At 38.1% G+C, this 14,161-nt stretch overlaps 1 protein-coding gene across 3 annotated transcripts in view; it reads right to left on the reverse strand.

Annotated features, from left to right (window-relative positions):
• The window catches only part of dennd1b (DENN/MADD domain containing 1B), a 135,946-nt gene extending 129,468 nt beyond the window's left edge, over nucleotides 1–6,478 (reverse strand). For 2 of the 3 annotated variants that reach the window (XM_044130503.1, XM_044130504.1), the window contains exons 1-2: nucleotides 6,097–6,465; nucleotides 4,238–4,302 (exon numbers count right to left, since the gene is read on the reverse strand). In XM_044130503.1, coding sequence (XP_043986438.1) covers nucleotides 4,238–4,302; nucleotides 6,097–6,113 — 82 coding nt within the window. In that variant the 5' untranslated portion in view covers nucleotides 6,114–6,465. Of the gene's footprint in view, nucleotides 1–4,237; nucleotides 4,303–6,096 lie in introns of all 3 variants that reach the window. The other variant, XM_044130502.1, reaches the window with a different exon arrangement.
• Between the last annotated feature and the right edge of the window lie 7,683 nt (nucleotides 6,479–14,161).

Raw genomic sequence — 14,161 nt, forward strand, 5'->3', positions numbered from 1 at the left:
ATAGAGATAATATGTTGACTATTTCTTGGATTAACTGATTAGTAATTGGATAATATAAGGCGCTTACTATGAGGTTTTGTTTTTGTTTTTACAGAATTTGAATCAGGTGAAGCTAAAATTATAAAGATTTTTAAGTAGAACACATTTACACACTAAGATTCTTTTCATCTTAAAAGATAAATGTAAAAAGATTTTGTACAGTTTTAGGTTAATTACTGCTCTGAGGATGCTGTTCTTTCAGAAAATAGCCGTTTTTAGTCTACATACTAGAGTTAATAATTAACTGATCACTAAATTAGTTGACAGTTATTTCAATAACCAATTCATCACAATTAGTCTGACCAATTGATTCAGCCCTAATTCAAATGACAAAGAGTTTGAAATTTTATTTTATCATTCACTGCAAATCTTACAATCTAAACTTGAAATTGGTGGATTACCTACAGTAATGATGCTGCACTTTGCCTGCCAAAGAAAAAAAAGGAAAAAGCTACCAATGGGGAATAATGACTGGGAGCTGATCCAACACAACATTTCAGACCACAGGCAGAGTCAAATTATAAAGTGCTTTTTGCTTCCTAATTACAAATTAACAGTTTTCATCTTACAGGGTTATAGTATTTAACTAGATGATAGGACATACATCAGCAGCAAATGTCATCCAAACTGAAGTCACTTGAAGAAAAAAAAGGATTGGTCGTTGAAGTGATATAATGTGCCCTTTAACATATCCGTACACCTCACTGCAAGCATAAACTTTAATGTAACTTAAAGGGATCGTTTGAGAGAAACAAAGTCATATAAAATTGTGAAAGGAAAGTGATAGACGGTTCCTAATTTTTTATCTCACTAAAACTTATTCAGTCACCTTTACTGTGAAATTGCTTCAAAAACTCCAGAAGAATACTCAGAAGTCGTATAAGTCAAATAATTAGAGGAGTTCACCTGTGTGTGATTTAATTTCAACATAACTACAGCTGTAATGAGGCACATGCTAACTCCAGAGGAGCTGCAGAGACCCAGAGCTCAGGTGGGAGGATTCACTTACAGTTTAAAGTGCTTTATTAATCCTAGAGAGAAATTAGTTTTTTAACTCATAAAATGTTCATCAGAGAGTTATAAATGCTGATGGCTTTGAGCAGGAATGATCTCCTGTAGCAGTCATTGTTACAGTAGTTCTGAAAAGGCTTCTGACTGAAGACAGTATTAAGACGAGGATGCAGAAAGTTTTCTGTAATTTTTATAAATATATAAAGAATCCATTGTGGCAACTTCACCTCCAGAGCAGTGCCCAGAACTTTATCAGACTTCTATAAGTTGGGTTTTCCATAAAATATCTACTTTATTTACACCATTTCAAATGAAAGTTAAGACACTGCCAAGTGAAATGGTAACTATATAGAGCACAATCTATTTAGAGAGTAGCCTGTTTAACAAGGCCAAGATGGAACAGCTTATTGAAATGCAGGCTCGTTGCAGGCCCGTCTGCAGATATGTGGGTGTCTTCAGCATTGTGGCTAGAGAAGGTGTGAAACCCAAGTAGCAGAAGTAATTTAGGTACAGGCGTAGTGACCCTTCATATGGGGTTAGCTATTTATACCTGACTTTTGTGCAGCTTTTTTGAACTTTGCAAGTTAACTGTGAGCTACACAAGTGTCTGGGACTAACATTTACATAGTAGAGGCATTGAATCAAGGTGCTGCGCATGGATCTAGTTTCAAACCAGCAGGACCCGGATGTGGTGAGAGTGGCAAAACCCTGGTGCGGCATCAGCAAGATAACGCACACAGCAAGCACTTCTCCTCCACCTCTTCAGTCACTTTCTACAGGCTAAACTAGATCACTGATAGGGGAAATGTATAACACTGAAAACGCAGCCAAAAATCAATCTAAAATAAAGCTCGAGTTCCCTGAACTGTGGGGAAGAGATGTGAAAAATCACAAGCTTCCACCACTTCTCCAAATGCCAAATGCTCCAATCTTCTACATCACGTTGCTATGACAATTTAATTATAGTCCGTCATGGTCACCCTACTGTTTGTTTGCTTCTCTGAGGCAGTGGGAAGATAATGTGTGAATATGAAGTGGCACTTTTTGGCAAATAAAAAAGAAAAAGATCATGTTTGACTGTAGGAGAAGACGGTGCTAGTGTGTGGTGTGTGTGACTTTGTGGAGGTTTCACAGCGTGTCCAGGGACTGTTGATTATGACTCATAACATTAACCCACTTCGCTCTTAATATAAGCTCACCATAGCGTTGAGACAAAGAAAATGCAAGCAAAGCTGCAGAAAAATAACACATTTATATTTTACGTTTTGGTCATTAAGACATTAAAATAAATTTGGCAATTGTTTTAACACCTAAGAAGTATTCTACTACGTTTTAATACCCAAGAAGTATTCTACTTCACAAAGACTAGTTGAGGTTAAGTCAAAGAAACTGAAACTGATCCAATTTTTTTGGAGAAGTGATTCATTCCTCATTGGAGTAAATGAAACTGTTTCTTGTCAAACGCTGTCCACCGCAACCATGAGCCCCTCCTGAGAGTTAGTTCACAAACAGCTTCCTCAACTGATAAGTTTTAGATCCAATCAGAACTCTTGAGTAGAACAGGCACTATGGACAAATTACTGAGCAGAATATATTTTCCCTGAACAGTGCAAGCCTTGCTCTCTGCAGCATCTGCTCTGGGGAACAGGGAGTCCGGATATGAGCCTGACCCCGGATCATACAAGAAGGAAGCCAGTTATTACTGCGCAATCCGGCGGTTTATGAGTTTGGTTTAAAATCCAATATGAGAAATACATCCAAGGACAACTTTCAGCCTTGCCTAGTCAGGCCAGCAGCTGCCCAAGTGAGCCATCCAATAACACCTCTTTAAATCTAGTCCACTGAGCGGGCAAAAGTAGACAGTGGGTGTAAAGTGCAACAAAAATGTTTTTACACAATATTCAACTGATGAGGGATTGTGCATATTGATGTGAAATATATATTTTAATTTCCATATCCATGAAAAGGTAGAACACAGCGTTGTTCCTTATGAGCCACGGTCGTTTCCCAGAAAAGCTCTGGGCACCAGCGATGGAATATTTTATTAATGCAAACAGCAGAACAGTAAAGCAGCTTTCTGACCCAATAATGTGATTTCTAAAGCATTTTTGTGGGGTAACAGTTACAAAAATAAAACTTCAACTCAAGACATTTGTTAAATAAATAAACTATATATCTACTTGATCAGTCTCAGAGCAAGATGTTAAAGCTAACTTATTGACATTTGAGGTTTTGTTTGAACTCAGTGACCTTTTCTTGTCCTCTTCATCCTGACCGGGTGAACACAAGCATAACAACAGAACAGTTATAATGACTACTCTCATTGTGCAAGACCCACTCAGTCATGCACTGAAGTTTGGTGACACTTGGTGTCTTGCTTTAAGATAATGTGCAAGTGCATTCAGCAAAAGCTCACTGAAATTACATGGCACTCTGACTGGAAAGCTGAACAATTATCATAATTAAAGGCTGGAGGATAATAATATATTTTGGAAACAGAGAAGCAAAAAAAAAAAAACCCTCATGGATACACATGAAGATGCTTATGGCATTACTGTTGGTAAACAATCAATTCACTTTAAAATCTTAAGGGAAAGTGAAAATAATCATTCAAGCTTAGAAGAAACAGCATCAGACAGGAGATGTGTTGTGTTTCAACAGTCAGAAGCATAATAAATTTACAGTAAACATTTGCTTTTCAGAAATTGCACACAAATTTAATGTACTCCTTAGTAGCCGATTTACACACACAAAAAAACACACTAACTATAAACCGTGGGCATTGTAGTTGTGCTAACACACTTAGCACTGACAGAATCAATGTTAAGTTTGAGCTAATGTCTGCTAAATTAGCTCAAGTTATTTCTCAACATTTTGTTTATATGAATGGCAATCGAACTGTAAAAATACTAATTTTTATTTTTAATAGCCCACTACAGCATCTTTAAAATGATAAATGATTAGAATAGATTTTTTGTGTGAGAACTAAGAAACTGTGTTATTTTTATTCAAAGGTTATAACATTAGTGGAAAGCTTGTGGCAATTAAACTTTCCAATAATTAAAAGTGTATATATTTCAGCTCTAGCTCTATGGATGAAAAGCTTCATAAACTTTCAGCACATGCACACACCGAGGAGAAGACACACAATCCAAATATTATGAATGGAAATATTGACATCACCTACCCTCATTTTCAGACGTTGGGCACGCCACTTGTATTACCAGATCGAATGTTCTTTCTGGGTTCTCCCTGCAAAGAATTAAACAGTTGATTAAGAGGAAAATAACATAAATTAATTTTAACTTTGCATTCAGCATTAAAAAGAACCACAACTGTGGTGATGCTGGAATGCATCAGGCTGCCTGTGTAGTTCTATTTAGAGAAAAAAAGGCTTGATCTGTCCTACTTTACCAGAGCAGAGAATGTCAATACTGGCCGCAGTTCAGTCATACAAGCACAGCTCAATAAATTAGATGTTGAATTTCAATTATTTCAATTCAAAAATAAATAGCCATAAAAGGCTTTTGCTGTAAAACTGGCTATTCATACACTGCTATATCCAACATTATTATAGAAAGTTTAGTGGAAGGGAAAAACTGGTGGGAAAAGTGCATAAACTGGTGGGGGGTTTGCATAAACGAGCCACAGTCTCGTTTATGCACACACACACACACCCACCCCCTCCACACTGTCTAAAGGTACCGACACCTGGTTTGATGACAATGGTATCACCCTGCTTTGAGAAAGTCATGTATAGAGGTCAATGGTCTGGGCCAGCAATCTTTTCATTTCAAAGAGCCCTTTATGCCCTGAAAATTTACCTAGAGCTTTAAAAAATAAAGGAGATGTTATTTTGGAAGTTAAGGAAAAAAATTAAGATGTATTTCTATTGGGTGAAAATAGTTCACAGGTCGAGCAGAAGCAGAAAAGGAATAAAGATATCCACCCCACTCAACAATATAAAAACACAATTTGAGTGGAGGAACTGCTAAGCCACCCATCCTTATTGCTCTTAAAACTAAAAATATGTCTTATTTGGTTTTTAAGAGCCCAATGTGACTCTGGAGCTGCACATTTCTGCCCCAGCAGCACAACAAGCTGATCATCTCCATGCAGCGATGCATTGAAGCAGTAATTCATGCAAAAGGAACCACGTCTAACTGTTAAGTGCATATTATGTACAGTAAAGAGCATATGTGTCAAACTCAAGGCTGGGGGGCCAAATCTGGCTCACCATAGCTTATTACTTGGCCCTCTAGACTCCAAAGAGTCACAGAAATAGGACTTTAAGATAACAACTTTGTGCTTAAATATTATTCTAGCAATCAAATCAAAGCAGTTTTTATTTGCAAACTTCCAAATGACATCAATGTGAAAAGATTTTCAATATTTATTTTTAAGCAGCTTATTCATGGGTAGTTTTATTAATACATTCAAAACCAGCCTTTCGAAGATATTCTTGGTATGACCCAAAATGAAAATGAGTTTGACGTCCCTGATATAGATGAACCCTTCATTTTTTAAAATTCATATTATGTAATATTACATTTTTAACACAAATACGTGAAATATATTACTGTGTAATAACGTAAAACTTTTTCAATTAAATTAGCCAAATAAGTTAACTTTTCGACGTTATTTTCAAATTATTAAAACGTACTGAGAGAGAGCTGGTTATCTGAGAAAGAGAAGTTCTCTAATTTCACCATTATTTGGACCTTGCTCGTGTTTCCTATTTGAATCCGCCTGCTGCTCTGGCTGTCAGAGCCGCTAACTGGTGGTCAGCTAGTAGACAGCCACAGACTGACCCACATGCTGTCTGGGCCAGCTGGCTCGACCATTAAATCCGCGGCTGGAGATGGCTCGAATTACGCCGAACATTCCTCCGCATTTCTCCCGCAGCTCCGAGTCAACGCTACGAGCCTTGCCTTGCCTTGCCTTGCCTTGCCGTGCCTGAACCACCGCACATTAGCTGTTAGCTTGACAGTTTGAATGGTGGTAGAGGGGAGAACAAGAAATGAAAAGGAAACTCCGGGGTCTTACTTTATCCTGCTGTCCATGGTTTAGTTACAACATCGCGACAGCTCCGTGCTGTCGGCGGCTCTGCTGTGCTGCTCTGAGAATATGTTGTTGTTTTTTTTTCCTCTTCCACCTCGTCCTTCCTCAGACTCTCCAGCGTCCCCCTTTTCTTTTTTCTCCTCTGTCCTTATTATCTGGTAGCGGTCAAAGGCAGCCGCGACCACATGTTTGAAGGAACGGCGTGTCGCGTCTATTCCTGCCGTATATGTGGCCTAAATCCCCAGTTCAGCTCAGCAGCACCGGGGCTATTTCCCACAACAAACACCACTCCAGGAAGTGCTGTCAAAGACCCGGTGACGTCGGCACGTCAGATGAGCACCTTGCTGCCCGCGAGCGTCCTGCTTCCACAGTGGATGAGTAACAGGGAGGATGATGAGGATGATGATGCAGCAGCAGATCTGAACCATGTGATTCATGCCTCTTATAAAAAGGGGCTTCCCTATGACTCTGTAATATTAGCTCAATAATATTGTAGCCCCCAGCGCTGGCTCCTACAGGAGCGGTGCAGGTGCTGCTATGTAGAGCAAAATTGTGCTTTGCAGTATTTATCCTTTTTTAGCTTATTAATCTGCTATATTTTTGACAAATTTATTTACATAATTCAGTTTATATATTATTAAATTATCGCATAGAAATAGCCTTTACTGTCCCATACAGGGGAAATTCAGGTGTAACAGCAGCTTCAGATAGCTATATATAGAGAGGTTCACAAAAAAATTTCAAAAAGTCTTAAAAGATATATAAAAACACAATCTTAACAATAATAGTAATAATAATAATATACTGTACAAGATTATGACATAAAAATAATGTTCAATTATTATAATATCATTGTGATTGTGTCACTACTTTCAGAATTGAATAAGTTCAAGCCATTAAATATTTGCAATACTAAAATTATTTTAAAAAATTTTTAGATATCCATATCCTCAGGAATAATATGCATGTGCCTTGCAACAAGAAGGTTCTGGGTTTGAATCCTGAGTTACATGCATGGGACCAGCCATCATTCTGGTGCCTATCTTCAGCAGTCGTTTGAGGAGGGGACCGGTCCATCACATGCACTCACACACTAAACCTTTGTGCAATTTAGAGAGACCAGTTACGGTCATGTTTTTGATCTGTTAGAGGAAGCTGGAGTACCCAGAAAGAATCAATGCATACACAGAGAGGATATGCAGACTCCATGCAGAAAGAACCCCAGAACCTTCTTGCTGCAAGGCAGCAGTGCCATTGGGTAGATTTTTCCAATATAAACAAACCAGTTCAGTTCCTTGTCAACCCAAATTGTAAGTCAATGGAAGCGATTCAGTGACTTTAAGCGTCAAGATATGAAGAGTTCAGATCTCTTGTTTGAAATTCAGACTGAATGTGACAGGCAGGCTTCTCAGAGAACAAACCTCTAATCTACTGGGATTTTCTTGCACAGCTAATTCATTTCAGTTTATTTATCCAATGCCAATTCACGGCATGTGTTATCTCAAGGCACTTTACAAAAAAGATCAATTCAATCCAGTCATGCATACATTCAAATTCATCCTGATAGTCAAAAAATTTAGAAAAATCAGTTCATTATTAAAATTGATTTAAAATTTCTTTAATCTAAGGAAATCCAGCAGAAAGCATCAAGTCACTGACTCCCAGTATTCTCTCTTCTTGGATAAGCACGTAGCGACAGTGGACAGTCACTTGTGTTTTGTCGTTGACTTTGCTGCAGTCCTTCATACTGAGCATGCATGTAGCAAAATCAAATTCCACCTTTAACAGGAAAACCACCTCTTGGGTTTAAAGGGAATGGTCTGAAAAAGAGGAACTATTCAGTGAGCAGCTGTTAACCACTTATTAAAATCAATATATGTAGAATACCCCCTCTAGCTGCCTCTAAATGCACAACATGTTGAACCTGAAGCAGATGGGCAACAGAAGACCACACTGCGTGCTTCTCCTGTCAGTTAGGAAACGGGGCTACAATGCACTCAGACTTACTAAAATCTGACACGTTGGAAAAATTTTGCCCTATTCAATGAGTCTTTAGTTCAGCAGTGTCATTCCATGGTTACAGGTTGTCAGTCTAACAAATCACCACTGGGAGGTGGTGAAATGGGAGATTAGCATCACAACTGGCAAACCCGGAGCAACTCTGAGTAATGTTCATGGCATCTACATGGATCTATGTGGCAAAGAATGAAAATAATGCTTATTGATGGAGAATTTATCTTATAATTGTAGATATTCTCTTTGATCAATGTAATAAATAGCATGTAATCTCATTTTTTATATTATCTATGCATTTTCTATAAATGTTCACATTTTGCAAACAGACATCACCAGGAAATTAAGTTTTACATTTTCTGAAACCCACAAAAGACACATCCACCACTCTAACCATTTTAATTTCTTACTTTTTATGCACAAATCTAAAAGACATTTATCTATGTAACTTGTTTGTCTTCTTTGACCATCTTCCCCTGACTCATGGACACCAAACTTCCAGGGACTCAGCAGGTTGCACACAAATGAAATCATTAATAGATGTTTGAAAACAGGAATTTATGACTATTGAATTGGTAGATATGTTGTAGAATATTAGATGATTTTTTTTAAAAGATCATGGTTTATGTTTTGGTGTGCCAAGATTATCAGTGGCCATATGTTACAAACACTCATTTACTTCAGTCAGTGGGCCAGAGGCCAACACAGAAACACACAGGACAAACAACCATCCACCCACCCACACACCCACACACTCACACTTTCAGACAGTTCAGAGTAGCCCATTAACCTGACATGCAAGTTTTGGGATAATGGGAAGAAGCCCAAGCAACCAGAAAGAAAGAAAAAAAACACACAGATGCACTCAGAGAAAATACAAGCTCCACAAAGAAATCCGGGCATTCTTGGTGCTAGGCAACAGTTCCAACAACATGTCCACCACAATTTGATGCCAGTGTAATGATGTTTATATTGTGATAATCATGGACAGAGAGTCTCAAACTTCCCAGCTTCCATCCAAAGATTGGCTGGTGCTGAAATGGAGAAACATACACAAACACAAACATAACAAGTACAGTTAATAAATTCCTTTGATCAATTATGGCGAAGAGAATGGATTAAAAAAAAGATTCAAGGCCGATCCAGTTGGTATATCACAATGGGGCCCCAAAATCTGAATGTTAGAAGTTGCTGTTCTAAAAGTTTTTTCAACTTCTGTCTGAAAAAGCATCATTATGAAACAGGACCTGCACTTGGTTTCCTATTTCCGTGGCGTATAACATATATGTACTCTTCTTCTAAAGGTCCATGAGATCAAATGGGAGAAAAATATATTTTGTTGCTTCAACTTAATAAATCCTGTACAGTAATTTTAAAATTAAACCCCTGGCACTAATGTGTCACAAAAACAGCAATGGCTTGATTTTTGAATGTAAAAGTTCAAAAATCTTTTGCGTTCACTTTTTTTTTTTTTTCCCCACCAGGGGTTCTTTTTATGGGCTCTAGTGTCCCTTATACCACTGTAGGCTGACAGGAAAGGGGGAAGACATGCGGCAAATGTCGTCAGGTCTGGGAATCGAACCCGCGACGGCCGCATCGAGGACCGAGGGCCTCCAGGCGTGGGGCGCGCTACCCCCTACGCCACCGGAGCACGCCCCTGCATTCACCTTTTTGAACATTAAAGTCTAACTAACTATATGAAAGTAAATCCATTGACATGGATCAATAATCGGCATGCTTGCAATTTCAACTCCTTACTCGCCACCAGGGTCGATCCTCAGTGAGATGGTAAACCAGAGCTGATTAATGGAAATGCTAGCAAAGCTATACCATTAACCAATAAGAACGTTTAACTGCAGTAGCCAATGGTCAACCTAAGGAGGGAAGAGCTGCAGGGTATTTAAACAAATTTACACAGAAATGTCCAAATTTGAACAGAAACAAAAAGGTAGCACCCATAGGAACCTTTTTAGACATTTTATCTGCAAAAGAACGTTAATTTGTGGGTTAGTTACACTTTAAGCACTGCATTCTATCATCGTTCTTCATGCATTAGTGAGTGCTGCACTTCAGTTTTCTTTGTGGTTTTAATAGCTTTCTTGCTCTAATCTCATGTTGGCATGTGGTGTTAGAAGCTGACTTACAAATAAAGTTGTCACCACAGACTGACACAAGAAAACTGTTATCTTAAAAGGGTACTTAGCGTTTGAAGCAACAGAAACTGACTTTTTTTTTTGTTGCTTAATGCAAATGCAGACTAAGGCAAGGAAATTAGTCAGATGAATCTGAGAGGTAAAAAAAAATCAAACAGCAGCTTTTGCCCCTCTTTCAGCACCACCACTGATGTGTCCTTTGGCAAAGCTTTGTGGCCTCAGCAGCTATGGTGCTCAGTGGGAAGTTGATTCAACTGCGGTGCACAGAGGAAGGGTGGCGAAGGCTGGCACGGTTGCCTGACTTTCTCCTGCATAATTATAGTGTGTCAAGAGAGCATGGCCCTTAAACACTAACCATGTTAGACAGCAGCAGTTGACGCATGAAACAAACACAGGGCAGCTGTGAATAACTCAGTTTCATCTGTTTTTAAATTACCAATAATGGTTTACATGCATTAGCACTTCAAATTACTGCTAAAGGACTCTTTATTACAATTCTCCTAAACTAACAAAGTCTCTTGTTTTCTAGTGCAGCACTCACAGCTCGAACCACAGCATCCATGTAAATTTACTGCCGTTAACCTTACAGTCAGAATAAAAATATGGTTTAGATGTTGTGAATCATAACTTAATGCTCATTTTGAGTACTTAAAATGATGAAATTTCTATTTCTATCTTGTGTTCTTGCTTTGGTTTTATTTCCACTGAAAGTATTTTCTGTTCCTTTGCTTAGCTGGTCTCCTTAAGGACAGAGCTGTTCACATAGTTATTGGTGCCATTAACTTTATGTACTCTTTGTTTTAGTTTGTTCCCATAGGAAGAACTCCCAGCTTGTTTAGATGTGTTTCTTTTCCTAAATGAAACGAATTATAGAGGAATAATTACAGATGCCTTTGTACCCTCTCTGTTTCTGCCAACACTTTGGTCAATGCTCCAAAGGTACCTAAAAATGTTCACAAAAAATATTCACACCCCTGGGTATTCTAACCAAATCAGTCCATATCAGCAAAATTTGGCTTTTTGACAAAAGATAATAAACAAAATAAATGTGAAAACTGATTTCTTCAAAAAAAATAGTGACAACTGAATACAAATATTTAACATAAAAAAAGTGATTGTGTAAAAGTTTATCCTCTTCTAGTCAGTATTTAGTAGATGTGCCTTTGGCTGCAATCACAGCACAGAGTCTGTGGGAACAGACCTCATTGAGGCTGCACATCTGGATGCTGCAGTTTTACCCCATTCTTCCTCATAAAACTGTTCTAGTTCTGTCAGATTGAGTGGGGATTGGCCGAGAACAGACCTTTACAAGTACAGTCACTGGTTCTCCATCTGATTGAGGTTTTTTGTTTTTACTCACAAAAAGTACTCGTGATTCAAGTCGTTTCTGTAGCTATGGCCACCACGTAGACTTTGTATTTGACTACATTCATTTATGGAGCAATTGCTGCCATTTACTTTCTTTATTTCTTTGTTTCTCTAACTGCAGAGTTCTACTGACCCTGTGATTATGTATCTAGATATTTTTAAAACTGAGCTATTTCTGGAGCTGTTAGTGCTTTAACTACTTGGTGTTCTCTTTTGTTTTTTCACATAAAGTGTTATTGGACCAGTGCTTCTGTATTTAGTTGTGTTTTATAAGGAGCAATTTCTGCCATTGACAGATTATCTTTTCTTTTTTCTAAAGGAAAGTGTTGATGCTGTATTCTCTAAAGTTCTACCCAAACTCTACTGTAGGGTTTGCCTTATTAAAATTGTGCAATTCCTCCCCATTGTCACCACACGCTTGCTCTGGATGAGGGATTGCTGCAGGTAGCCTTTAGCTCTTAAGTTTTTTGACACCTTCAAACAGCACATAAATTTATCCTTGTATTTCCCCAGCAAGGCATAAAAGTTGAGGTGTTGCTCATGACAAACATTTGACTTGGAGATTCTTAAAGCATCCTGACAGGCTACCTGCAGTTTTCTGTAGTTACACCACAGGTGATCCATATAAAAGGAAGTGCAATAAGCTCAAAAAACGGACTCTTTAACCTCACGTTAAATTTACGTCATAGGTTAATCGTTAACTGGAGTAGATAGATTCAATAAAATGACATTTACTGAACGAACACACAGCAGTAATTAAGGCAAAATTTTACCAAAAAATACATGTACTTTTTGCATTTAAGAAATATAAATAAAAACCTCTTTGTCTATTACAGTGTTTCTCAATTCTGGTCCTCAGGGACCACTGCCCTGCATGTTTTACATGTCTCTGTTCCAGAATACCTGATTCAAATGATTGCATGCCCTTGTCTGCAGCCATGAAGTGCTGAAGGAACGTCCTTCAACACCTTCCTTCAAAAGGTGTGCTGTATTCTCTAAAGTTCTAGCCAAACTCTTCTGTAGGGTTTGTCTGTTGAAATAGTGCAGTTACCACACACTTGCTCTGGATGAGGGATTGCTGAACAGTTGATGACTTGATATGCTCAGATGGGATTCCTTAAACAGATTTTGGATTTTTTTATTTACCAAGCACACGATCAACTGAATTTGACTTCAGATCTGAACTTGGCAACTTGTTGGTATTGTATTGGAATAAAATGGATGTAAACTAAATTTTGACTGAATTTGATTCCGTATAAGTGAACATGAATTGAACATGCTTGTATTGGGAAAATGTCATGAGGAAGTAATTTGTTGCAGCTACAAAAGTTAAATTTCTTATATCTTGATTTTAAAATCATACCAAATATTGCATGATGTATCATATTTTTTCCTCCATTTTATGTTTCCAAAAGAAAAAATTTTTATCTTTTATTCCAATGGTTTTCTCCTTCCTGTTAAACAGAGAGGTTGTCTGGATCACAGCCAGATGTCTTCAGGCAGGCTGGAAGGTAATTAAGTGGCAGCAGACTGGGGCCTGCTGCTGCAGACATTCATATGAAATTATTGTGGTGGAGATGTTTTGTTGACATAGGGACAAAAGGAATAAAATGACGTACAAATAAAAAGACAGTTATATCCTTGAAGGTAATTAACTGGAGGTTTATTACCATGAGTAGTTTATTACCATCAGTAATAAAATTGAGGCTAATCTATATTTTTTGGAGATTAATGGCTCTTATTAGGGGGGATTCACTAGAAAAACGTGTGATGATCTTTTCTCTGATCACTGGAGTTCCAGACAATGGTTATAGATGAACTTGAGGTGCACACGCTTTACCTCTAACTGAACTGAAATGCACATTAAAATAAAATACACAGCAAAGCTCACTCTAGGAAATGTATTCCACAGTAATGTATTGATTCCAGTGTTAATTCCATTGCAAATGTGTAACATTCAGGTAATTTTTTAGTTGTTTTTGATTCACATGATGTTGATGTTGGCTGCAGGGGCTCCACAAAGGAGTTATTAAGATTTATCTGCCTAACCAATAAATCTTTCTTTGTAATGATGACCACGCTGAATAATGTGCATGCAAATTCCTTTTTACCAGCGACGTGTAATTTGTTTGAGGGTGAATTGACCGCACAATGTCAGTCAAAAGACGCTTGTCAGCTTTCATTATCCATAGTTCTGAGCACACACATAATCAGCAGTGGCTTACAGCGGTGGGTAACCTTGGGAGGACTCATTAGCGTCCACTCATCAACCTTGCAGAGCCAAGTCCAAGTAGCTGTATTGCTTTAATATTTTACGGAGAGAAGATGCTTCTTCTCTGTGTGCTGCGGGAAAGCGAAGCCACTGAAGCTTTTTTGTGGAGTCGAGGTTAACCTCCTTGCTCCGACAGAGTGGTGGGATTGACAAAATGTTCAAAGCATAATGTTAAAGGTGCACTGGAAGCTCTGTCAGCAGTTTTTACAGAAGCTGCTTCTTTGTTAGAAACTATACCGCTCAT

The sequence above is a fragment of the Gambusia affinis genome, linkage group LG10 (genome assembly GCF_019740435.1).
Source record: "Gambusia affinis linkage group LG10, SWU_Gaff_1.0, whole genome shotgun sequence".
Taxonomy (NCBI): Eukaryota; Metazoa; Chordata; class Actinopteri; order Cyprinodontiformes; family Poeciliidae; genus Gambusia; species Gambusia affinis.